At 40.5% G+C, this 27,637-nt stretch overlaps 1 protein-coding gene across 4 annotated transcripts; it reads right to left on the bottom strand.

The window, feature by feature from the left end:
* Window positions 1-1,953: 1,953 nt before the first annotated feature.
* On the bottom strand, window positions 1,954-27,637 carry SKA3 (spindle and kinetochore associated complex subunit 3). 4 transcript variants are annotated; one of them, XR_012426703.1, is made up of 10 exons: window positions 27,437-27,637; window positions 21,155-21,216; window positions 20,874-21,039; window positions 16,529-16,940; window positions 14,158-14,278; window positions 10,433-10,518; window positions 8,569-8,654; window positions 5,949-6,152; window positions 4,082-4,200; window positions 1,954-3,238 (listed from the first exon to the last, which is right to left on the bottom strand). XR_012426703.1 is itself a non-coding variant. In XM_045376843.2 (9 exons), coding segments are annotated over exons 1-9 (1,239 nt in total). In that variant the 5' UTR covers window positions 27,540-27,637; the 3' UTR covers window positions 1,954-3,237. The 4 variants fall into 4 exon arrangements, 2 of the variants coding, with proteins under 2 accessions (XP_045232778.2, XP_065389116.1); XM_045376843.2 differs by lacking the exon at window positions 14,158-14,278; XM_065533044.2 differs by lacking the exons at window positions 5,949-6,152; window positions 14,158-14,278 and having other exon boundaries at window positions 2,248-3,238.

The following is a 27,637-nucleotide window of genomic DNA, read 5'->3' as shown; positions in this document are numbered from 1 at the left end:
AAGATCTCAACTCTTTAATGTAATCACTAATTCACACAATAAACCTTTTAAACCTAGGTGCCTGGGTAATGGACAAAGTAAGCAAACAAGGTCCTTGCCCTCATTGAGCTTTTGTGGTCCAGTGGGGGAAACAAATATTAAATAAATGTATACCCAAATATTTTATTAAATCGAATTTATTAAATTCTACCAAATACTATGAAAGATGAGAATAAGGTGCTGAGAAAGAACTAAGGGGGAAGATCTCTTTTAAACCAGGAAGATAGGTAAAGTCTTTGATAAAATGATACTTAATCGGAGAGCATATTAGCCAGGGCTCAAAGTCTGAAGTAACACAAAACTCCAGCTAGCTCAAGGGCAAGGAGTTTATGCATCAACAGAAAAGTCCAGGGTGGAGCTAGCTTACTTCAGGCCCAGCTGATCCTTGAGCTCCACCACCACCTCAACTCTGTGGCAAGGGCTCCTCCACTCAGGCCGGCCCTCCCTTCACAGCTCCAGCTGTACCTCTGCATCTCCAGAAGTGTGCTGCTCTTTCCCAGTACTTCCCCAGTCCCAGAATGGGCTTTCATTGACCTGAGTTGACCGGTGTGGTCAGAAGTTGTGATGCTGCTTGGTTGAGCCTGGAGCTGGCCTGTAAGTTCTTAAGGGCAGTAGTGCGGGGCAGACAAAAACATCAAGTATCCACCAATTAAGGATGAGGGAGTGTTAGCAGAATGGGTGGGAAAAAGTATTCCAAGATGAGAGCAGCCTGTGTGAGGCCCGGGGGCAGGAAGAACGGAGGAGTGGAAGAGGGTGGTGTGGCTGGAGCACAAGGGGCAGGAGGGAGAAGCAAGCTGCGGTCAAATCACATAGGGCCATGTAAGCCAAAATTAAGATCTTGGATTTCATTTTAAGAGCAGTGGGAAGACACACTTGAAAGATCCCAATGTCTGAAGCTTGACAAGCTGGAAGCATCAGTTCTAAGAAACAGAAACTAGGGTCATAGGAGGGAGGTGGTAAGGGTTAAGGAAATATGATTTGGACAAACTGAGGGGCCACCACTAAACAAGTGGTGCTCCCTTGCAGACAATCAGAAATGCTTAACAGTCTTTATCGCCCACTGATGTGGTTTGACTGTGTCCTCACCCAAATGTCACCTGAATTGTAGTTCCCAGAATTCCCACAAGTCGTGGGAAGGATGCAGTGGGAGGTCACTGAATCATGGGTGTGGGTCTTTCCTATGCTGTTCTCATGATAGTGAGTATGTCTCCCAAGATCTGATGGTTTTATAAAGGGGGGTTCCCCTGCACATGCCCTCTTGCCTGCCACCATGTAAGACGTGTCTCGCTTCCCACTTCGCCTTCTGCCATGATTGTGAGGCCTCCCCAGCCATGTGGAACTGTGAGTCCATTAAACCTTTCCTTTATAAATTACCCAGTCTTGGGTGTCTTTATTAGCAGTGTGAGAACAGACTAATACACTCATCTTTAAAAAACCTCTTCACTACATAACCTCTTCTAGCTACTGCCCGTTCTCTTGCCTCCCTTCTTTAGCAAAACTCCTCAAAAGAGCTGTCTGAAGCCACTGTTTTACCTCCTCAGCTGTTTTCTCTTCCATTCACTACAGACTTCTAGTACCAGCACTCCATAAAAATTAATCAGTGTTGTCAACATCAACTTTGCCAAACCCAACAGTCAATTCTCAGTCCTCTTTTTACTTGAATTCTCAGCAATACTGACAGAATCGTCACTCTCCTTGAAATACTTTCTTCCTACTTCACTGGCCTCCTCTCAGTCTCCTTTGCTAGATGACTTTGCCCTTTTCCATCCTCTAAAGTTGGGAGAACTCTAGGATTTGGTCCTTGGTATACTTTGAATATATTCCCTCCCTAAGCAGCTCATCCGGTTCTGTGGATTCATATACACACAATACACAATAAAAGGCTGGTATACATTTCAGAGTCAATGGCATACATAAAGCTGACTAGAGCTTTATTTTGAAAAACAAAACTAAATATCTTAAAATTTTATTTTACATTATATTTAACAAAAATTATACTTACAACTACCCAGTAACTTCTAGAACAAGGGCAAAATCAAGTTTTGTTTTGGTGACAGTTTTCTGACAAGATTAATAGAGCACAATGGACAGGTCCCCCATTTGACTTTCAAGGAACCATCATAAAACAGGGTAATCTTTACTGCATCAAATTCCCAAAACTAAGCCTTTGAAGCACATTGACATAATACTTAATTGTTTCTTCTCAAATTTTTAATGGTTCTCCACAGTACATTAGGTCCTTATTTTCTCATTGGCTGTAATTTGACAAGTTCTCCAAAAGCACTATCATGAACTTAATTAGATAATACTTTCCAGTTGTAATTAAATCAGAAGGATCGTAGGCTTGATAAGCAGGTCAGACTGAAGCTACCAGGCAGCTCTAGAGGCTCCCGTGGCCATAGCTAACAGCGCACAGGAAGGCCCCTGGCCTAGGACGAGCCCTCAGAACCTTTTAGAGAGTGAGGTTCGGGGTCTACTGGGTGTCCAAGCTCGAGAGTGGAGCGTGACAGGTCAGCTGCCATGTGATAGAAAGAACTGACGTGAGAGAAAAGACCCCACACAGTGAAAAGCTGGGAGAAAAGAGAAACAAACTCACAACCTAACAGCAGAGTTCCTGGTTCCAACTGTTGAGACCTGTCTCCACCTCCAGTGGTCACAGTATATAGTTACTCAGGCCTGGAAATCTCCCTTTTTTCCTAATTAGTTTAACTGGTGTTCCTGTTGTTTGCAAACAACAGCAACTGCATCTTCAGACAGCACTGAGGAAGTAAAAGGTGTGGGACGGTCCTGAAAGGAGATGATGGGAAGGCAGAGCTGGCTGGCAGCAATGTCTCCCTGGCCAGGTCAGGGGCAGCCTCATCTGAGTAGCAAGCACCTTTATATTTTTAAAATTACTTGTCCTACTTCCTGGTACTACTTAAACCATTCTGTTGATTAAGCTGGGTAATTTAGTATCAATGAAACACTAATAATCCTTAAAGAGTGAATGACTGGACTACATGTCAACAAGACTAACGTTAAACTTTATCGAAACTTCATAAAAAGCGTATTATGATGTTAATGTTCATGTTCCTCTTTAAAATGGGTCAATGTTTAAAAAGGGGAAAGAGGCAGGGGAATGTGAATGATAAAATTGGTCCAGCTCTGCTTTAATTTCATTCTGTTCAGTTTCTTGTAATGGATAGATTCACTAGAAATTCTGCAACAGATACAAATAAAAAATATCAATTTAATGTAATTAAAAGCCATTAAGACAAATGACACAATACTGTGGCTATATATTTTACACTTATAAAATAATTGAGGATAGGCCGGGCGCGGTGGCTCAAGCCTGTAATCCCAGCACTTTGGGAGGCCGAGACGGGCGGATCACCAGGTCAGGAGATCCAGACCATCCTGGCTAACACGGTGAAACCCCGTCTCTACTAAAAAATACAAAAAACTAGCCGGGCGAGGTGGCGGGCGTCTGTAGTCCCAGCTACTGGGGAGGCTGAGGCAGGAGAATGGCGTGAACCCGGGAGGCGGACCTTGCAGTGAGCTGAGATCTGGCCACTGCACTCCAGCCTGGGCGACAGAGCGAGACTCCGTCTCCCAAAAAAAAAAAAAAATTTGAGGATAGATTCCCACTGATATCATTAAACTGGATAATTTGGGAATCTGAGATTCAGGGATCACAAGTCCTGTATCAAAAGATAGAGACAGGCTATTAAGCTGGCAAATGTTAATTAAAAACAAAAGTTTTACTAACATTTAAATGTTTTTTTCTTTTTTTTTTTGAGACGGAGTCTCGCTCTGTTGCCAGGCCGGAGTGAGTGAAGCCATCTCCGCTCACTGCAATCTCTGCCTCCCAGATTCAAGCGATTCTCCTGCCTCAGCCTCCCGAGTAGCTGGGACTACAGGTGTGCACCACCACACCTGGCTAATTTTTGTATTTTTAGTAGAGACAAGGTTTCACCATGTTGGCCAGGATGGTCAAATGTTAATTTTTAAATGTCCTCCTCAAATAACACACGAACTTTCTTTGCAAAGGTAACATACTCACCAGTTTTCTTTGTTGCTGACATCTCGGATGTTCTGTCCATGTTTAAGGAACCTTTTACTGGGTGGCACTGCTTTAATTGCTACTGGAGTAGCTAGGTTTGTGTTGTATTTTGATAAAAGCTAAAAAAAAAAAAAGCAAATTCCTTTTTATTGAGCCATATGAACAACATAACCTAAATTTGGAAGAAGTTATAAAATGTTCAATACAAGCTATGGGCTGGGTGTGGTGGCTCACACCTGTAGTCCTAGCACTTTGGGAGGCCAAGGCAGGTGGATCACTTGAGGTCAGGAGTTTGAGACCAGCCTGGACAACAGGTGAAACCCTGTCTCTACTAAAAATACAAAAATTAGCCGGGAGTGGTGGCACACACCTGTAATCCCAGCTACTCGGGAGGCTGAGGCAGGAGAATCACTTCAACCCTGGAGGTGGAGGTTGCAGTGAGCTGAGATCATGCCACTGCACTCCAGCCTGGGAGACAGAGCAAGACTCGTTCTAAAAAAAAAAAAAGACATGCTAACAGCAATGAAAAGATGGGGATATTAGAAATGTAACTTGGATGTGAAGGACTGATTTTTAAAGCCTAAAATGTATTCTGACTGAGGTTAGTGAAAACAAGTAGCAATATATCCCCGAGAGCAAATTAAGCCTTAACAAAGATGTTAAAATACACAAAGGAAAGATGTAAAATGAAGGCTCAAAGGAAGGTCACCAATTACAAAAATTATGACAGGAGAACATGAAATATTAGCTAGAATTTTTTCATGCATAAAGAGATGATATATTAAATATAAGCTTTCCTTCCTTTTACATAGAAATAAGGAGAGATGAAGCAACTGTTGGGAAGTGGAAACTATATAATTTTCATAAAGACAGAAGATGCTCCTTCTTCATGCAATTTATTATTTCTTCCAGAAGAGCAGAAGAGAGAAAAAAGGATAACAAGTACTTTATTGATATCCCAGCATGAGTCAGTTCTAAAGGCATCTGAGTATTTTCCTAAGTGATTTATCCTTCTCATGGGTCTCCGTAAGTCAGGAAGATTTCTAGAATGGTTATTAAGAATTCCATACGTGTAAGTAATAACTGCCAAACACTGTAACTTCTATTAAGGAGGGGGACTGTCAAAGAATCAGACTGGTTATTTAGAATTGGCAGTTGTTATAAGTCATTAGTAGACTAATGGTAACTGCTGTTAAATACTAAAGAATCGGATACAGTCAGGCATCACTTAACGATAGGGATACATTCTGAGAAATGCATCATGAGGTGATTTCATCGTGTGTGAACATCACAGTACTTACACAAGCCTAGATAGTATACCCTACTGCACACCCAGGCTATATGGTACAGCCTATTGCTCCTAGGCTACAAACCTCTACAGCATGTAACTGTCTGAATAGTGCAGGCACTTGCTACACAGTGATAAGTACTTGTGTATCTAAACATAGAAAATGTACAGTAAAAATACAGTATCATATTATCATTGCTGCGGCATAAGCGGTCTGTTATTGACCAAAACGTTATGCAGCACATAACTGTATTCTAATATACATCAATCAGTGTTTGTAAACTGAGGTCCAACAAGTCTCAAGTTCAAAAAGCACTGACATGTTATTCATGATACCCTGGTTCTGGGAAATTGCAGGGTAAATGACTTTTCTGACTTTGCCAGCAACACTTCTAATGGAACCATGATCGACATGGAAACCACAGTTGAACAAGTACTAGAAAATAAGGTCCTGACAGCCTAGAACTTAGATTTTCTCATCACCAAAATTAGCACATAACAGTTTACATGCAGTTTCAGGTCTTTAAGTATTTCATTTTGAAAAGAATATCAGAAAAAAAAATAGCCTGGAAAAATAACCTGGAGAATATCGTCTGGAATTTTAGTTACTTCTGGAGGCGTAGGTGTTCTGAGCAGATTCTCATAAGAAGAAATCGTAGGTGAAGAGGGATCTGTTAAATTCTCAAAGCATGTGTCTGAATTTAAAACCAACGAAGCATGATCTTTAACTTCCAAATCATTGGGTGAACTATTTATTTTTGATAATGGGTAATTTGTAGATACCTATTGAATAAAAATAAACCATTAAATTATGGTAATATAACATAATGTAGTAATCAAAAATGGTTAATCATTTGTTAGTTCTGTTGGGGTCTCTAAGTAGGCCCCCATATGCCCCATCTTCTCTGACCAAGTTCTAAACAAAATCAAGAACAAATGGCATACAGACGACAAAATATCACCTTCATTACCAATAAAGGCTGAGTTAAAGCTTAATGTCAGCAAGGTGCGGTGGCTCACGCCTGTAATCCCAGCACTTTGGGAGGCTGAGGTGTGCGGATCATGAGGTCAGGAGTTTGAGACCAGCCTCGCCAACACGGTGAAACCCCGTCTCTACTAAAAATATAAAAAATTAGCCAGGTGTGGCGGTGCGTGCCTGTAATCCCAGCTACTCAGGAGACTGAGGTAGGAGAATTGCTTCAACCCAGGAGGCAGAGGTTGCAGTGAGCCAAGATTGCGCCACTGCACTCCAGCCTGGGTGACAGGGTGAGACTCCATCTCACCAAAAAAAAAAAAAAAAAAAAAAAAAAAAAAAAGCTTAGTGTCATAACTAAATAGAATGAACCAAAGATTTAGATGGATATACCCACCCCATCTTAGGCAACAGTGAGTGTAGTCTGAGGAAAATCACAGCATGAATGAACAAGTGTTACCACATGCCCTCCCAAGAGGAAAAAAGCAGATCAGAGGTAAGTTTAGTATGCAGACTATTCATGCTAAACCAGCCAGTTGGGTAAGTCGCTCCATCTCTCTCAGGTCAGACTTAACAGAGAGAGAGGGTCACCTCAGTAGGGTACCTTCCATGTGAACATAAGGAGTAGATTAATTGTAAATGGCAGGTATTAACAGGCAGATAACCTGATACCTCAATTGCTAACACAGCCCTATGTTCATCCACAGCTGCACTGTACAATATGGTAGCCATAGCCACACAGGACTCTTTAAATTTTAAGTTAATCAAAATTAAATAAAAATTAAAGAATTAAATATTCTTCCGATATACTAGCCACATTTTCAGTGCTCAATAACGTGATTAGTGGCTACCATACTGGACAGTGCAGATTAGAAAACATTTCCATCATTACAGAAAATTCTATTGGATGCCCTAACACAGTATTGGTTTTCCGTAGCATTGGTTAAGTGACCATACTGACTGAAGAGGGATAAGGTTTTGATTTGATGAAATCTGATTATTCACTGGTAAAATTTAGGGGAAAAAAAGCACAAAATCACCCATAATTTTATCACCCAGAGATAACTACACTTTGCTGTTTCTATCCACTCTTTTTCCTTAAAACATATGTGTGTACATATGCATGTGTGTGTGTACGTAGACACACATAATTTTCCATATGATTAATATTTCTTGAAAATATTTTTTTTTTTTTTTTTTTTTGAGACGGAGTCTCACGCTGTTGCCCAGGCTGGAGTGCAGTGGCGCGATCTCGGCTCACTGCAAGCTCCGCCTCCCGGGTTCCCGCCATTCTCCTGCCTCAGCCTCCTGAGTAGCTGGGACTACAGGCGCCCACCACCGCGCCCGGCTAATTTTTTGTATTTTTAGTAGAGACGGGGTTTCACTGTGGTCTCGATCTCCTGACCTTGTGATCCGCCCGCCTCGGCCTCCCAAAGTGCTGGGATTACAGGCTTGAGCCACCGCGCCCGGCCGAAAATATTCTTTTTATATGCTCTCATCTGTTTTGAAAAACACATGATAGTATACATAATACCTGATCTTATGGATATGCCTTGCTGTGTTTTAGTTCTTCGATATCATTCGATATTTATACCGTTTCCCATGTTTTGTGCTTACAAATAATGCTATTTCTTACTCTGTAACTTGTTTTAAATCTTTGCTCCACTTTGCCTTAGAAAAAATTCTGAGATATGGTTTAAGGGTATGAAAAATATTTTTTAGCCGGGCTTGGTGGCTCACGCCTGTAATCCCAGCACTTTGGGAGGCCCAGGTGGGCGGATCACAAGGTCAGTAGATCAAGACCATCCTGGCTAACAAGGTGAAACCCCGTCTCTACTAAAAATAAAAAAAAACAGCCGGGTGTGGTGGCAGGCGCCTGTAGTCCCAGCTACTCCGGAGGGCAAGACAGCTTGATTCTAGACAAGCTAGAATCGCTTGAACCTGGGAGGCGGAGGTTGCAGTGAGCCGAGATTGCGCCAATGCACTCCAGCTTGGGTGACAGAGCGAGACCCGGTCTCAGAAACAAAAACAAAAGAAAAAAAAGAAAAATACTTTTCAGAGCAATTGACTTATGCTGCCAAGCTACCCTCCAGAAATGCACTGTAAATACACTCCTAAAAGCTGGATTCATCCATGTCTTCTAAATAGCCTCTTTGAGTCTGCAAGCAGTAGTGTATCTGAGTCTTTAGGAGAAAGATTGTGGCTTTCAATTTTACAGAAACTTACCAAAGCTATGCTGTTCTTTGTAGATGGAATTTTCAAACCAGGAGTACAGAATGTAGGTACCAAAGGCGAATTGGTATACTCGGCATCTGAAAGACACATAAAATGGTCACAGAAAATTGTAACTATAGTATACTTAACTGGACAGGAAAAAAAATCTCATATTCACATATGTAATTACCATTAGCACTAATAAAATTCAGCAAGGATGCAAGAGCAATACACAATAACAAACAGTTGTAATGTATACTAAACATAAAAGCAACAAACTATTACACATATAATTTGAAAAAAGATACTTTTCACAGTAGCAACAAAGACAAGATACCTACAAATATGTCTATTAAAAATGGTGTAAAACCTTTATGGAGAAAATTATCAAACTTCTGACAAAGGAGGAGGAAGAGGGAGAACAGGTCACTTGCCTTCCAAGATGGCAGGACTTACTCCGAAGGTACGATAGTTAAAAACAGTGTAACATTAACCAGGGATGGAAAAATTAAAGATAAGAACAAGAGAGACCCATGCATATACAGACAATTGCTATCTAGGACACATAGTATCATCGAGGCAACCTTAAAAAACAACAAAGAGAAAAGGTAAATGTTAGAAAAACGATCTAACTGGCAAAATATTTTAAGTCTAAAAATCATCAAGTGCTGGAAAAGATGGAGAAACAGGAACTCAACACCACTAGTGAGAAGATAAATCTTAACAGCCACTCATAGCTGACTATTCAGCATTTTCTAGAATAAGTAAAAATATGCATGCCCTTTGACCTGGCAATTCTACTCCTAGATGAGAAATACACATATGCACTACGGAAAATTTCCTTAGGGCACTGCCTATAATAATAAAAAACAAAAACATTACCTCTTAATCAGCAAATGAATATGGCTCATATATACAGTAGAATACTATTTATCAATTAAAAAGGATGAAGTGCTTTGGGAGGTCAAGGTGGGCGGATCACTTGAGTTCAGGAGTTTGAGACCAGCCTGGGTAACATGGTGAAACCCCTCTACCAAAAAAATACAAAAATTAGCTGGGCATGGTGGTGTATGCCTATAGTCCCTGCTACGTTGGGGGCTGAGGTGGGAGGATTGGTTGAGTCCAAGAGGCAGAGGTTGCAATGAGTAGTCTACAACTGTGACCAGCCTGGGCAACATGGCAAATCCCCATCTATACAAAAAATACAAAAATTAGCTGGACGTTGTGGTGTGTGCCTGTAGTCCCAGCTACTTGAGAGGATTGCTTGAGCCTGAGAAGCTGAGGCTGCAGTGAGCCAAGATCATGCCACTACACTCCAGCCTGGGCAACAGAGTAAGACCCTGTCTCAAAGAAAACAAAACAAAAAAAATCACAAAACTCTAGGATTTTTTAATCTTGCTTTTTCATGAACACCAATGTTTTCATGTTTGCTGGGACAAATATGAAAACAATGTATGAAAATTTTCTTTAAGTTGCTGAGCTATTCAAAAGAAACCAAAATTTAAAATGACAGCTGAGGTATTCTGTGCGTGGTTTATATAATAAAGATAATGTACAACTCTAATCAATAGGTTAAAAGAAAAAGTACCATGGCTCTACATCAAAAGATTGGTAAATAAATATATATGTTTCAAATCAAAATGTTAAAAACAAGCTGACAAATACTGAATATAATCAATAGTATTAAAAACATACCAGAAAATTTTCTTTCTCTTGGACAAAATCATGCTGAATGAAATGGTAGTTAATGTAATCCAACATTAGGAATTAAACAGATGAAGAAAACTGTTAGAATGTCTAAGATGATGAAATCAATTTTGTTCAAAGATAGTTTGGGAAAAATGTTCCTGAGAAGTAACTTGATTCTTATACTTACCACTTTTTTCCAGCTGCTGGATAGTGGAGCCGGTAGTGGCAAAAACATTATCATTGGGCCTGGATTCTGTATCTGTGGCCTCCTCACTGGTGTGATTCATAGGGAAATTACAAGGTTAAAAAAGTTAACATCCAATCTCTGGGAAAAAATTTAACCTTACTAAATATCAAGTTTGGACAAATATTCAGTTATGCTTTATGGTATAGAAGTCCCATGAAGCAAATTCATATATATCCATGGTATAAAATGGTTAAGGACCATTAACTTCAACTTATTAGTTCAAAAAAGGAACTATGTAGCTCATGGGGCTTCAAAATCCTAAAGTGGAATTTTATAACTGGTATACATATATAGATTAAAAACTTGCCATTTTTTTTAAGACTAAAATGAGTGATCCTGTCATCTGATTATCATTGTCCTAGACAATTACACAGATGTCTGTAAAATAGTTATAAAGAGAATATCACTGAATACAAGATAGTTCAAGATTGATTTTCACTTATAAGTTTCCAGTTTTGAATTTAAACATAATGACCCATGCTGTCTTTAACATCTTGTGCAAACATTTTCTTTTTTTTCTGAGATAGGGTCTCGATCTACTCCCAGGCTGAAGTGCAGTGGTGCAATCTCGGCTCATTGCAACCTCCACCTCCCAGTTTCAAGTGATTCTCCTACCTAAGCCTCCCCAGTAGCTGGGACTATAGGCGCATACCACTGTGCCTGGCTAATGTTTTTGTATTTTTTTGGTAGAGACAGGGTTTCACCATGTTGGCCAGGCTGGTCTCAAACTCCTGACCTCAGGTGATCCACCCACCTTGACCTCCCAAAGTGCTGGGATTACAGGTGTGGATTACAGGTGTGAGCCACCATGCCTGGTCATTGTGTAAACATTTTTTAAAAGTGTATATACAGTATGGCAAAAGAATATATGTTGTATAAAATCTCTAAAAATAAAAGGGCTGGGCATAGTGGCTTATGCATGTTGTGGGGCAAAAGTGGGAGGATCTCTTCAGGCTAGGAGTTGGAGACCAGGCTGTGCAGCATAGCAAGACCCCATCTCTACAAAAAATAAAAAATATTAAAATTAGCTGGGAGTTGCAGCACATAACTGTAACCTCAGCTACAAAGGAGGCCGAGGTGGAAGAACCACTTGAACCCAGTTCACGGTTGCGGTGAGCCACCATCCTGCCACTGCACTCTAGCCTGGGTGTCGTGAATGTTTCATGGAAACAGGTGGTTTTCAAATGTCTAAAACCTTTTACCCAGTCATTTTACCTCTAGGAAAACCCAACAAATATTTTGGCACAGTAGTATTTATTACAGCTTATTTATAATAGGGGAAAATTGGAAAGAACCAAAATAGGACAGTGAGACCCTGTCTCTAAAAATAAAAGGAAGAAAGAGAGAAAGAAAAACTACTACTAGTACCTGTGTAGTCTCCTGTGGAAGCTTCCCAACTTGGTACCCATCTCTGCCCAACAGAGGTAAATTTCTATCTAGATTTGCTTGGTTCTTTAACTACTTATTTGTGTACTCTAAATATAATTTTTGTGCTTTTGAACTATAAATGAAATAATAGTGTTTTACATCTATATAACTGCACACTTTGATTATTTTCCTTGAATGTGTTCATTTAAGTAAAATTTCATAGAGGCTTTTATATACACTGGCAACTTTCCCTAAGATTGATTCACCAATGGCCACCAGCATTATAAAAGCATTTTCTTATGTCTTTATCAACATTGAATATAACCTGTCTTTTTTGGTATTCTCTCTTAACATTAACAAACCTAGTTAAAACTTGGAAATAAAAACGTGCATCTGGATAGTTGAAAAATGACATCTTATTTTTGTATTTGAATTTCCTTCATTACCTGCAACGCTAAAAGTGTTTATATGCTTATTGGTCAATTGTATTTCTTTTTTTTTTTTTTTTATCTTGAGATGGAGTCTCACTCTGTCACCCAGACTGGAGTGCAGTGGCATGATCTCGGATCACTACAGCCTCTGCCTCCAGGGTTCAAGTGATTCTCCTGCCTCAGTCGACTGAGTAGTTGGGACTGCAGGTGCCCATCTAATTTGTGTATTTTTAGTAGAGCCAGGGTTTCACCATGTTGGCCAGTCTGGTCTCAAACTCCTGACCTCAAGTGATCCACCCACTTCGGCCTCCCAAAGTGATGGGATTACAGGCGTGAGCCACTGCGCCCAGCCTCTTCTTTGGTTAATTCATGTCTTTGCTCGTTTTAAAAATGGGATGTCTTTCACCAATTACTGCATATGGGTTTTTAAAACATGTTATATAATTACATAACATATATATGCACATATATTATATCATGTTAGAAAACTTTTCCTGCTTTGTCATTGGTCAAACATTTTATGATACAGTAGTTTAAATTTTGTATGTGATCAAATCTATCCATATTCTTTACTATGATTTCTAGCTTTGCTGTCATGCCATAATTTACTTCCTACTGTTAACTATTTTGGTTCTTTCCAATTTTCCCCATTTAAAATAAGGCTGTAATAAATACTACTGTGCCAAAATGTTTGTCAAGTTTTCCTAGAGGTAAAATGACTAGGTAAAAGGTTTTAAACACTTAAGAATCAACTCTTTCCGGCCGGGCGCGGTGGCTCAAGCCTGTAATCCCAGCACTTTGGGAGGCCGAGATGGGTGGATCACGAGGTCAGGAGATCGAGACCATCCTGGCTAACCCCCGTCTCTACTAAAAAATACAAAAAAAAAAACAAACTACCGGGGCGAGGTGGCCGGCGCCTGTAGTCCCAGCTACTCAGGAGGCTGAGGCAGGAGAATGGCGTAAACCTGGGAGGCGGAGCTTGCAGTGAGCTGAGATCCGGCCACTGCACTCCAGCCTGGGCGACAGAGCGAGACTCCGTCTCAAAAAAAAAAAAAAAAAAAAAAGAATCAACTCTTTCCATGAAACATTCCTGACAATGATATATGAACACACATTTCATTGTACTCTTCTAACAGCTAAAACAAACATGCTTTGTACTATTTTAGACAAAACTGTTTTTAAAATATTTATTAGTCATATCTGTTCCTGTCCATTGCCTAGGTAGCTTTTGGTGTGTTAGTGGTTTCTTGTCAGTATGTGTGTAACATAGTCCTCAATGCAATTATTTTCTTGGTTTATTTTTTATCCTTTATATGTTTCATGTTCCAGTCTATTTATTTTATTTTTATTCTTTTAGAGGTGGGATCTAGCTATGTTGCCCAGTCTGGTTTCAAACTCCCAGGCTCATGTGATTCTCCCACCTCAGCCTCCCAAGCAGGTGGGACTAAGGCATGAATCACCATGCCTGACTCATGTTCCCTTCCATATTTCTGAATAGAACAAGCAATTATTGTTAAGATGTCGAATCATTACCACTTTCTTGCAATTACAAACATATTGATAGTTGCAGTATACCCTTTCACTGTTTAAACAGCTAATTTATCTATATTTTCTTTTACTTTTTAAATAATTTATCTAAATATTTATCTTTTTGATCTATCTTTATTTTATATTGACTCGAGGTAGAGACGACTTGTTTTTTTTCCAGTTAACTAATTGTTCCAGTATAATTTACTGAATCATCTTTACTTCAAAAATACCTTCAGGATCACTTGAGGCCAGGACTTAAGAGACTAGCCTAGGCAACATAGTGAGACTCTACAGAAAGTTAAAAAAAAAAAATTAGTCAGGCCTGGTGGTCCACACCTGTCGCCCCACCTACTACTTGGGAAGCTGAGGCAGGAGGACTGCTTGAATCTAGGAAGTCGAAGCTGCAGTGAGCTATGGCGATGCCTCTGCACTCCAACCTGGGTGACAGACTAAGAACCTGTCGAAAGAAAGAAAAGAAAAGAAAAAGTTGCCTATGTAACTATATAAAATATATATCTTCTATCAGCCTCTTACTTGAATTTTATTATTTCTGTAAGTTTTTCATGTGATTTTCTTGAGTTGCCTAGGTACAAAATGGCCTAGAAGTGCAACACAGAAATATTTCTTATTTCCTATCTCATTACACTGGCCAGAGCATCAAGAATGATGTTAGGCTGGGCATAGTAGCTCACACCTATAATCCCAGCACTCTGGGAAGCTGAGGCAGGTGGATTACTTGAGGCCAGGAGTTCAAGAGCAGCCTGGGCAACATGGCAAAACCCCATCTCTACTAAAAATAGAAAAATTAGCCAGGCGTGGTGGCTCATGCCTGTAGTCCCAGCTACTCTGGTGGCTGAGGCTCGAGAATCACTCGAACTCAGGAGGTGGAGGTTGCAGTGAGCTGAGATTGCCCCAGTGCACTCCAGCCTGGGAACAGAGCGAGACCTTATCTCAAAACAATGACAACAGCATGACATGACATGACATAACATTAGAAAGGATTCATCCAGAACACCATCCATGCTCAGAGCTTTTTGGAGCTTGTTATCTGATAACTTTTTTTTTTTTTTGGAGAGAGTTTTGCTCTTGTTGTCTAGGCTGAAGTGCAGTGGCTTGATCTCAGCTTACTGCAACCTCCACCTCCTGGGTTCAAACAATTCTCCTGCTTCAGCCTTCCAAGTAGTTGGGATTACAGGTGCCCACCACCAAACCCAGCTATTTTTTTGTATTTTTAATACAGACAGGGTTTCATCCTATTGGCCAGGCTGGTCTTGAACTCCTAACCTCAAGTGATCCACTGTGCCTGTCCTGTTATCTGATAACTTTTTCAGTTTTCTTCTCTGATTACTGCTCTACCCAGGTTTTCTACTTCAAGTCAATTTTTATCACTTTGTATTATTTTCCAAAACTTTATCTGAAATTTTCAAATTTCCCAATACTATACCGTATGATATTTTCTGATAGCTTAGAAAAATAAAAACATAGGCCAGGCAGTGGCTCACGCCTGTAAACCCAGCACTTTGGGAGGCCGAGGCAGGTGGATCACTTGAGGCCAGGAGTTCAAGACCAGCCAACATGGTGAAACCCTGTCTCTACTAAAAATACAAAAATTAGCCAAATGTGGTGGCGTGCCCCTGCACTTCCAGCTACTTAGGTGGCTGAGGCACAAGAATCACTTGAACCCAGTGGTGGAGGTTGCAGTGAGCTGAGATTGAGCCATTGCACTCCAGCCTGGGCGACAGAACAAGACCATCTCAAAAACAAAACAAAACAAAAGAAAACAAAACACACAACACAGTCCTTAGTTCTTAGTTCTGTTATTTGTATTTATGTTTAGATAAGGACCAGTTCTTAGGTTTATCAATTCAACTCTTTTAAAAATCTTTTGGATTAGAATTTTATGTTATCTTTAGTGTTTCTTCTTTTCCCCAGAGTTGTGGGGTTTTCTGACTCTTTGACATGAATGTTTATTTTCTTTCTTTAATAGTAAGTTTTTAATGATAAGTATTGATCTTTAGACACTGCTTGGCTACTTTGATAAGTGGTATTTTCATTGTAACTCTCACGGTTTTAATCACCATTTCCATGCTAATGGCTCCCAAATCTAGTTCAGCACTGACTTCTTCACTGAGCTTTAAACTGATATTAGAATGCCTAAGCATGAAGAGGCACTAACAATGTCAAAATCAACATGTAAACACATCACCTACCCCCCGTACTCCAGGTATTCTTCTCCTGTTCTCTCTATCATCCCAAGCAAGAAAACAGAAACTCGGGGTTTATCCTAGATCATCCTCTTTCCCCAAGTCTCCAGAGCAAATCAATCACAAGTTCTTACTAATTTTACCCCTTTAATTTTATTCCCTCTTTTCTATCCCTACAAATACCATCTTTTTTTCAGGCCCTTATCACTTCTTCTATAGTCTCTCACCTGAAGAAACCGATGGCTCACACTTTATTGACAGTATTGGTGATTCGAGAAGATCTGTAATATAAAGTATCTGAAAACCTTACCACTAAAGAACTTATTGATGTAACCAAACACCACCTGTTCCCCTAAAACCTACTGAAATAAAATAAATAAATATCTGAAAACTTTTTAAAGGAAAAATGTTGTCTGAAACATTATATTTCTTCTGGAAAAAAATCAATAAATACAAAAGGTTTAGAAAGCTAGAGAAAATTGCCTTTTAACAGAGCTGCTTACCGTTTATTATTCCTCACATTTTTAAGTCCCATTGTGTAATCTTCATTTAAACACATAGTATATTCAGAGATACCAAAGTGTTCTAATTTAGGAGTTACACACTCAAAATCATCCATTTTTAGTGCACATTTTGGAGTTTTTAGTACTTTTACTAGTGATGGCTTGCTAGGTGGAGTTACAATTACAAGCTCTTCCTTATAGTTGTTCACTGCCTGTGGAGGGTTTGGTGGAACCTGGGATACCATGTACCGCTCAAGTCCAAAATCTGAAAGTTGTGGGCTACGTGGAGACTTCTCAGAAATACAACTACTTGCAACAGGAGGATCAGAAAGATCATCTTTCACATCAGGCTTCTGAACATTTTCACAATTAGACAACTCTGGGTCAGAGCTAATGGCTTCTTGCTCGTGTACTAGGAGGAAAAATCAGAATATTCTGGTCAAACATCAAAACAGAAAATTTCATGTTTACAAAAACAACAGAAAACAGCTTATCTGAAATTTCCCAAATCAGCAAAAGTTCCGATTGTCTAAACATATTTATTTATTATTTATTGAGACAGGGTCTCGCTCTGCCACCCAGGCTGGAGTACAGAGGTGTGATCACAGCTCACTGCAGACTTGACCTCCTGGGCTCAAGTGATCGTCCCATCTCAGCCCCTGGGGTAGCTGGGACTGTAGGTGTGCCATCATGCTCAGCTAAGTTTTAAATTTTTTGTGGAGATGGGGTCTTATTATGTTGCCCAGGCTGGTGTCAAACTCCTGGGCTCAAATGATCCTCCTGCCTTGGCCCCCAGAATGATGGCATTTCAGGCATGAGCCACCACACTCAGCTGAAATGCTATTTCAATTGTCCCTTTAATAAAGTTCCGACATGTATCTCTTGTGCACCCATATCCCATTGTGATTATACATTAGAGGAGGAAAGCAAGTTAAAGTGTTACAAGATGAAAAATTAATATTCACAAATAAAAGTCCAATTTTCTTATATCCTTAATGTGATTTACTAGTTTTTCTTAATATTTTCTTTTTTTCTCTCATACTTTAGTGAGCATCAGAATATATTTTCTGCAGCTTTGACTGTTGCCCAGGCTGGAGTGCAGTGGCACTATCACAGATCCGGATGTAGGCAACAATGGGGGAGGGACCCAGGTTGGGGAGAACAATGAACAATTGTTCTGAGAAAAGGCTAATCACAAACAACCTACAGGTACTTTTTTTTTTTTTTTTAAATTTTTGAGTCAGGGTCTCACTTTGTCCCCCAGGCTGGAGTGCAGGGGCAATCTCGGCTCACTGCAGTCTCAACTTCCAAAGCTGGGACTACAGGCATGCACCATCATGCCCAGCTAATTTTTTGTATTTTTGGTAGAGACAGGGTTTCACCATGTTGACCAGACTGGTCTAGAACTCCTGAGCTCAAGTGATCCGCCCATCTCGGCCTCCCAATGTGCTGGGATTACACATGTGAGCCACCATGCCTGGTCACAACAACCCTGCTCTGTACCTAGCCCGCCTCCAGCATGACCCTATAAAACTTCCCTTCAGCCTCTGCCTCTTTGCAGACAGCCTCTTCTCTGCTGTACTGCCCACTGCAACCTTGCAATGTATTTTCATACTTTAATAAATCTGCCTTTCTCTACCTACCACTGTCTTGGTAAATTCCTTTACCACCAGTGACACTAGCCCCAGCTAGTTGCACACACAACACTGGGCTCAGGTGATTCTCCTACCTCAGCCTCCCAGGCAGCTGGTACTACGGGCGTGTGCCACCATGCCCAGATAATTTTTTGTACTTTTTGTAGAGATAGGGTTTCGCCATGTTGCCCAGGCTGGTCTTGAACTCCTGGGCTCAAGTGATCCACCCGCCTCAGCCTCCCAAAGTGTTGGGATTACAGGCGTGAGCCACTGCACCTGGCCTGAAACTATAATTTAAAATTTCATGACAGTATGGAATCAACTGTGTTCCATATTTAACATAGAATATGATATTATTTTAGATTCATCACTTCCAGATGCCCAAGCTAAACAGCAAAGACTGCTATATAAAGATAAGTTTTTATCCTAAGTTAGTCTGGAACACCTATATCAAACACCTAGTTGAGAAAAATAATAGGGGAGCATTTCAAAGATATACAGTTTCTCAACCATTAATAGGTTATATACTTTTGTTTTTCTGAGATGGAGTCTTGCTCTGTCACCCAGGCTGGAGTGTGGTGGTGCAATCTCAGCTCACTGCAACCTTTGCCTCCTGGGTTCAAACAATTCTCCTACATGAGCCTAAGGAGTAGCTGGGATTACAGGCACACACCACCACACCCAGCTAATTTTTGTATTTTTAGTAGAGACAGGGTCTCACCATGTTGGCCAGGATGGTCTCGAACTCCTGACCTCAGGTGATCTGCCCGCCTTGGCCTCCCAAAGTGCTGGGATTACAGGCATGAACCACAGTGCCTGGCCGGTTATATACTTTCTTGTTTGTTTTTAAAAGCCTTGAGTTTAAATCTCTGAAGTTTCATATTTTGATTTCATAGTTTTTGTTCCCTTGAAGAGATTCTGAGTCACTGAGTTGTTTTGGCATTATGCTTTCTGTAAATTTTGAGAAATGTTACAAGAGTTGCTAAAAACCTACTGATGTATTTATCACAGGACTGTCATTTAAGAGAGTAATAAATCATCATTATCAGTATTCCATAGGGACATATTATTATCCCCATCTTATAAGTGAGGAAAAAGCAACTTACAGAAATTACCCAAGGTCACACATGTAATAACTGGTGGAGCCAGTATTTGACTCTATGGCTCTTTCACACCAAAGTCAACTAAATTCTATGATACCATGTGGGGGGGTGGTGGTGGTATGGGTTGTTTGTATGTATGTAGGTATGTATGTATGTATGTATGTATGTGTGTATTTTATTTATTGAGACAGGGTCTCACTCTGTCATGCAGGTTGGAGTATAGTGGCGTGATAGTAGCTTACTGCGGCCTTGAACTCCTGGGCTTAAGGGATCCCTTCTGCCTCAGCCTCCCAAATAACTAGGACTCCAAGTATGCACCATCATGCCCAACTAATTTTGTAAAACAATTTTTTGTAGAGACAAGAGTCTCATTATGTAGCCCTGGCCTCAAGTGATCCTCCTGCCTCAGTCTCCCACAGTGCTGGAATAACAGGCATGAGCCACTGTGCCCGTCTCACATGGACTGTTTAACTTACCTGCCATACACATCCTCAATATATACTTGTTCAGCCGGGCGCGGTGGCTCAAGCCTGTAATTCCAGCACTTTGGGAGGCCGAGATGGGCGGATCACGAGGTCAGGAGATCGAGACCATCCTGACCTACACGGTGAAACCCCGTCTCTACTAAAAAATACAAAAAAAAAACTAGCCGGGCGAGGTGGTGGGCACCTGTAGTCCCAGCTACTCGGGAGGCTGAGGCAGGAGAATGGTGTAAACCCGGGAGGCGGAGCTTGCAGTGAGCTGAGATCCAGTCACTGCACTCCAGCTTGGGCGACAGAGCGAGACTCCGTCTCAAAAAAAAAAAAAAAAACCAAAAAAAAAACCTTGTTCAATTTAATAATAGAAATGAAGACACTGAAGTTAGTCATTCAGAGGTATGGGCATAACAATGGCAGTTAATAATTAACCTTGGGTGACTGACATGCTAGGCACTGCTCTAAGCAAACTTTATCTTATTTAATCCTTATACAATATCATGAGATAGATACACTAAATATTCCCACTTTACAAATGAGAAGCTAAGGCACAAGATTAAGTAACTTGACAAAGATAATAATACAGCTATTAAGCGGTGGAATACAGATTTGAACTCAGGCATTTTGGCTCCAAATTCTAAACCACTATGATAGACTGCCCTTCATTAAAATTTTAGAACCAAAAAATGACTTTGTCAAATTTTTATAGCCAATATCTCTTTCTACAGAAGAGAAAACTGTGAACAAGAAAAATGAAATAACATGCCTTGAGGTCTCTCAGCTTTTATTGGCAGGGCTAACTAGAAACCACCTATCCCAAGTTACGAAGATTTATCTTGTAGTTTTCCATCTAATAGGCCATCTAGCCTAAATGTGCTAAATATAGCATTGTGCTAGCTTTCATTTGGCATTCTGGAAAGGAAAGCAAGGACTGTCTTTATATTGCACCCCTGATTAGCACTCCAAAAGCATACCACACAGTGAGAGTTGACTAAATGTTTATCAAATAAGCATCAGATAATGACAGAGCTAGAATTAAAAACCATGGCCAAGCCTACAGTTGTTTTAGTTAATCAGGCTGCCTTGTTTCTTCAATACTAAAACAAATGCTATAAAATGAAGTTATTCAAACCTGAATTTTTCTTGACACGTGGACTATATCCATACTTCTGGAAATACTCTCTTATTTTCATAATATCCATTGAATTTTTTTCCATTAGTACTTTTGTTGCCTTTATGAAATCAATGCCTTCTTGATTTTCCAATCTTGCTTTATCAAGAAGAATATTAACATCATCCTTTTATGAATAAAGAAAATACATTTTAATTTCTCTGACTTCTGACTAAATCTATTTAGGACAAAAAAATTACTCGTCACAGAAAAATCATAAATTAATATTGTAGGAGTGATACCTTTAGAGTCTGAACTTCTGAATGAAGGTCATATAAAATTCTCATTGGATAATCTTCAAAGTCTTCAATATGAATATTGAAAGAAAAAAAGTCCAATAAGTGTAAGGAAAAGGAGGAAGAAAAAGTATAGTTAGTATACAATCATATACCTTATAATGACATTTTGCTCAAAGACAGATCACATATGACAGTGGTACCATAATACCATATTTTTTACTGTACCTTTTATATGTTTAGATACACAAATACTTACCATAATCTTACAGTTGCCTACAGTATTCAATGCAGTCGCATGCTATACAGGTTTGTAGTCTGGGAACAACAGGCTACACCATATAGTCTAGGTGTGCAGTAGGTCATATCATGTAAGTTTGTGTTACATATGCTCTATGATGTTTGCACAATAACAAAATTGCCTAACATTGCTCAGAACGCATCCCCATTAAGTAACATGACTGTATAACATACACACTGAAAAGCATACAAATCCTAAGTACGTAGCTTAATGAACTTTATCAAATGAGCATACCTGCATAACTGGCCCTCAGCTCAAGAAACAGAAGTAGAAACAGAGCCTTATTAGAACTCTAGAAGCCCTCTTATAGCCTCTCCCTTCCCCACAAGGGTAAACTTTACCCTGATTTCTTTTTCTTTTTTTGAGACAGAGTTTTGCTCTTGTTGCCCAGGCTGGAGTGCAATGGTGCAATCTTGGCTCACTGCAACCTTTACCTCCTGGGTCCAGGCTATTCTCCTGCCTCAGTCTCCCAAGAAGCTGGGACTACAGGTGTGCGCCACCACGTCGGCTAGTTTTACATTTTTAGTAGAGACAGGGTCTCACCATGTTGGTCAGGCTGGTCTTGAACTCCTGACCTCAAGTGATCCACCCACCTCGGCCTCCCAAAGTGCTAGGATTATAGGTGTGAGCCACCGCACCCGGCCACCTTACCCTGATTTCTAACACCACGAAGCAGTTTTACCACTTACGAATTTGATGTAATGGACTCATACAATACGCACCCTTTTGCGACTGGCTTCTTTCACTCAACTGTTGCATTCCTCCAAGTTCAAATCTAATCCATGTTCATTACTGTGTAGTATTTCCACTGCATGATACCAGATTTATTTATTCTACTGTTGAAACACTTTGGATTGTGCCTAGTTTGGAACTATTATGAATACTCTTGCTTTGAACTTTCTAGAACATGTCTTTGGTATCAATGTATTCATATTTCTGTATGTTAAGAGACTTAGAAAAAGTGCTGGATTACATGTTACGCATATGTTCAACTTCAGTAAATACTGCTAGTTTTCCAACGTGATTTTTACAGTTTGCACTCCCACCAGCAGTGCATAAGAAGTGCATTTGTTCCACATCTTTCCAAACACTTGGTAATTTTCTCTTTTTCATTTTAGCTATGCTGGTGGGTATGCAACTATACTACATTGAGACTTAATTTTCATTTCCTTGATTACTAATGAAATTAATGTCTTTTCACATTCCTAATGGCCATCTGAATTTTTTTTTTTTTTTTTTTTTTCTGAGATGGAGTCTCACTCTGTTGCTCAGACTGGAGTGCAGTAGCTGATCTCAGGTCACTGCAACCTCCACCTCTGGGGTTCAAGTGATTCTCCCACCTCAGCCTCTTGAGTAGCTGGGATTACAGGCGCCCACTACTATGCCCAGTTAATTTTTAGTAGAGACGAGGTTTCACTACGTTGGCTAGGCTGGTCTTGAACTCCTAACCTCGGGTGATCCACACACCTCGGCCTCCCAAAATGCTGGGATTACAGGTGTGAGCCACTGTGCACAGCCGAATCTTTTATTTTTTTCTGGGACGGTGTCTTGCTCTGTCGAGGAGGCTGGAGTGCAGTAGCATGATCTCGGCTCACTGCAAGCTCCGCCTCCCAGGTTCATGCCATTCTCCTACCTCAGCCTCCCGAGTAGCTGGGACTACAGGCGTCCACCACCATGCCCGGCTAATTTTTTGTATTTTTAGTAGAGACGGGGTTTCACCGTGTTAGCCAGGATGGTCTCGATCTCCTGACCTTGCGATCCGCCCGTCTTGGCCTCCCAAAGTGTTGGGATTACAGGCGTGAGCCACTGCGCCCGGCCCAAATCTTCTAATTTTAAGGCAGTCCTACTTATCCATTTTTTCCCTTATGACAAGCACTTTTTGGTTTCTATTTTTTTAATATTTGCCAATGACAAGATATGTGTCTCTCTCACATTTTCTTGTAAGAGCTTTATGGTTTTAACTTTTGCATTTAGAGCTACACCCATCTGGAATTGATTTCTGTATACAGCATGTCATAAGAATCAAGATCCACTCTTTTTCTCCATATGGATATTCAATTGACCTGGCACAACTTACTGAAAAGGCATCCTTTACCCACTGCATGTCACCTTTGTCATTAATCAGTGGGTGTTACATATGATGTAAAAGTAGTTTTTTCGTTTAACTTTTTTTTTTTTTTTTTTTTTTGAGACGGAGTCTTGCTCTGTGCCCCAGGCTGGAGTGCAGTGGCGCGATCTCGGCTCACTGCAAGCTCCGCCTCCCAGGTTCACGCCATTCTCCTGCCTCAGCCTCCCTGAGTAGCTGGGACTACAGGCGCCCGCCACCTCGCCCGGCTAATTTTCTTGTATTTTTAGTAGAGACGGGGTTTCACCGTGTTAGCCAGGATGGTCTCGATCTCCTGACCTCGTGATCCGCCCGTCTCGGCCTCCCAAAGTGCTGGGATTACAGGCTTGAGCCACCGCGCCCGGCCTCGTTTAACTTTTTTGAGACAGGTTCTCACTCTGTCACCCAAGCTGGAGTACAGCGGTGCAGTCATGGCTCACTGCAGCCTTGACTTCCTGGACTCAAGCAATCCTCGCACCTCAGATTCCCAAGTAGCTGGGGACTACAGGCATGCACCACCCCACCCAGCTAATTTAAAAGAAGTGGAGTTATTTTTTGTTTCTTTTTTGAGACAGAGTCTCACTGTCACCCAGGCTGGAGTGCAGTGCCCTCATCTCAGCTCACTGCAACTGCCGCCTCCCAGGTTCAAGTGATTCTCGTGCCTTAGCACTGCCCCCACCAGTAGCTGGGATTACAGGTGTGTACCACCACACCCGGCTAATTTTTGTATTTTTAGTAGAGACGGGACTTTGCCATGTTGGCCAGGCTAGTCTCAAACTTCTGGCCTCAAGTGATCTGCCCACCTCAGCCCCGCAAAGTGCTGGGATTACAGGCCTGAGCCACCACACCAGGCCTAAAAGTAGTAAAATAATTATATTTCCCTTTTCTAAAACACATCTCCCTGAAGGTCTCCTTCTTCTTCCACCTGTTAAAAGTTGACCAGTTTTCATTAGGGAAATGCAAGTCAAAACCACAATGAGATTCCACTTCATACTCACTAGAATAAGTACAGCAAAAAAGATAATAATAAACATTGGTGAGGGTGTGGAGAAATTGCAACCCTTATTCATTGCTAGTGCAAATGTAAAATGATGCAGACACTTTGGAAAAACAAATCTGGCAAGTCCTCAAGAAGTTAAACTATATGACCTAGCAATTTCACCTCTAGATATATGCTCAAGAGAATTAAAAACACATTAACACAAAAACTTACATGTGAATATTTACAGTAGCATTATTCATAATAGCCAAAAAGTAGAAACAACTCAAATGTCTATCAGCTAGTGAATAACGAAAATGTAGTAGGACCATACAATGGAATATACTCAGCAATAAAATGGAATGAAGTGATGACACATGCGACTACATAGAGAAACACTGAGACATTACACTAAGTGAAATAAGTTAGTCACAAGACTATAAATTCTATAATTCCATTTATATGAAATGTCCAGAATAGACAAATCTATAGAGACAGAAAGTGGATTCATGGTTGCTTAAAGCTGGTGTGGTGGATGGGGTAAAGGGGAGTGACCGTTAAGGGGCACAGGGATCTCTTCTAGGAGTGATGAAAATCTAAACTTTTTGTTGTGATAATTGCACAACTCTGAATATCTTAATAACCACTAAATTGTATCCTTTAAATGGTTTTATGGTATGTGAATTATATCTCAAAGATATTTAGAAGTCAACCAACTGAATTATTCATCATTGTGATCATAAAAGGCGAGATTGTTTGTGACCATTGTCTCTAATTACAATTCCACATTTTCTATAACGCATATGGGACAGGAATTGAATGATTATTCCAAGTTTTCCTTGTAAACACAGAAGAAAATGCAGATTATGCAGAGTCAATATGTCGGTAGGAAAATAAATTAGGATGAGCTTTATGGAAAGTCTCTCTCACATATATATGAGAAATTTTATATATATATAAAATGTATATAAATATACATAAAAATAAACAAATATAAATATATATTAAAATATATAAAAATATATGCAAAATATATGTAAAATATATAAATACATAAAAAATATATATTATATAGCTATCTTATATAAATACATGTAAATATATGTGATATATAAATATACAAATATATAAAAATATATATATTATATATAAAATAAATATATAAAATATATAAATATATATAATATATATAAAAATATAATATACATATATAAAATATATTAAAATGGAGATTCTATACATTTTATATATAGATTATATATATATATGTATATTTTATATATATATAAAATCTCCAGGCTGGGCCCGGTGGCTCACATCTGTAATCCCAGCACTTTGGGAGGCCGAAGCGGATCACTTGAGGTCAGGAGTTTCAGACCAGCCTGGCCAACATGGTCAAACCCTATATCTACTAAAAACACAAAAATTAGCTGGGCGTGGTGGCGTGAGTCAGTAATCCTAGCTACTTGGGAGGCTGACGCAGGAGAATCGCTTGAACCTGGGAGGTGGAAGTTGGAGGAGTCAAGATCGCGCCACTGTACTCTAGCCTGGGCAACAGCGAGACTCCATCTCAGGGAAAAAAAAAAAAAAAAAGAAAAAGCATCCAAAAATGTCAATGCAATTTTGTGTCTATTATAGTACTATCACAAAATCAAATAAAAACAAAAAAGCCCTAAAATAAGAATGGTAGAAAAGCTACTAAAATATTAATAGTGGTGTGGCATGACCCATGGATACCGGGTATTTATTTTCTTTCTACTTTTCCATAGCTTAAATTTCCTACAATGCACATATGTTGATTTTACAGTCACAGAAATAGACATTTTTTTATTTTTCCTTTTTTTTTTTTGAGACAGAGTCTCGCTCTGTCGCCCAGGCTGGAGTGGAGTGGCGCGATCTCGGCTCACTGCAAGCTCCGCCTCCCGGGTTCCCGCCATTCTCCTGCCTCAGCCTCCCGAGTAGCTGGGGGCTAATTTTTTTTGTGTTTTCAGTAGAGGCGGGGTTTCACCGTGTCAGCCAGGATGGTCTCGATCTCCTGACCTCGTGATCCGCCCGCCTCGGCCTCCCAAAGTGCTGGGATTACAGGCGTGAGCCACCGTGCCCGGCAGAAATAGGCATTTTCAAGTGACTGGAGATCATTCATTACATAATTAAAGTAAAAGTCTGCAGGGTGTAATATTTTAAAGCACATTACAATTATGACATTTATGAAATAATTCCAAAATCTGAACTACTTTTTCAACAATTTAAAAAATCTCCAATAAAAAGGGGAATGGTGAATTTTGCTTTATTTATACACATTTTTTTAAAACCCCAGCACTGTCGAGTACTAGTGTTTGTGTTGGTAATACGGTTTAGTGGGAAAAACACAGAGGTTTACTGCAACTGTTGACCACCTGGGTGAGAAAAAAGTCACTATATGTGTAAAGTATCGTGTATAGAACAACGTTAAATAGCTTGATTCTAAGATAATCTGTTTAGGTTTACATGGTATTTTATTGACAAGCACATATATTGTATGTGACGAAAGCATATCACGTATAAATTAGTATATGTATTATGAGCTCAAACTGTCAACTTAGGTTCTTACTCTTAAGCGCTGCTGTCTCTGTTCACAACATAAATAGTGCCACTTTCATTATCTCAGGAGAGCCTTGGGGTTGTACATGGGACTAAAAGGGACACGCGATAAGAGTTCCTAGGAATAAACCATAAACAGGCCCGGGAGCTACGCTAACGCCAAACGCCGAGCATGGAGACACTCAGCACCCACTCCGCGCCTTGGAGGCGGCCGTCCACGCAGTCAGTGCCTGGCGGTTTCCGCGGGCCGCACCCTCCACTCGCCACGCCCCTCCTCCCGCGGCGCACCCCGCGCACCGGGCCCTGGCAGCCCGCCTCACGCACCGCTTTCCTCTCCGTCCAGCGCTCGCTGCAGCCGGGCCGTCTCGCAGTCCAGCGTGCTGGCCAGAGACCGCAGCTTCCCACAGAAGCTCCGGATAGGGTCCATGCTGAGCACACCCGGGAAGGACTCCAGGCGTACGCGGACAACAACCCTCAGCTCACAGCCTCCCGCCACTAGTTTGAATCGGCGCCGGACGCGTCCTC

The sequence above is a fragment of the Macaca fascicularis genome, chromosome 17 (assembly GCF_037993035.2).
Source record: "Macaca fascicularis isolate 582-1 chromosome 17, T2T-MFA8v1.1".
Taxonomy (NCBI): Eukaryota; Metazoa; Chordata; class Mammalia; order Primates; family Cercopithecidae; genus Macaca; species Macaca fascicularis.
Note: the sequence above shows the minus strand (reverse complement) of the source record. Positions and strands in the feature narration are given on the sequence as shown.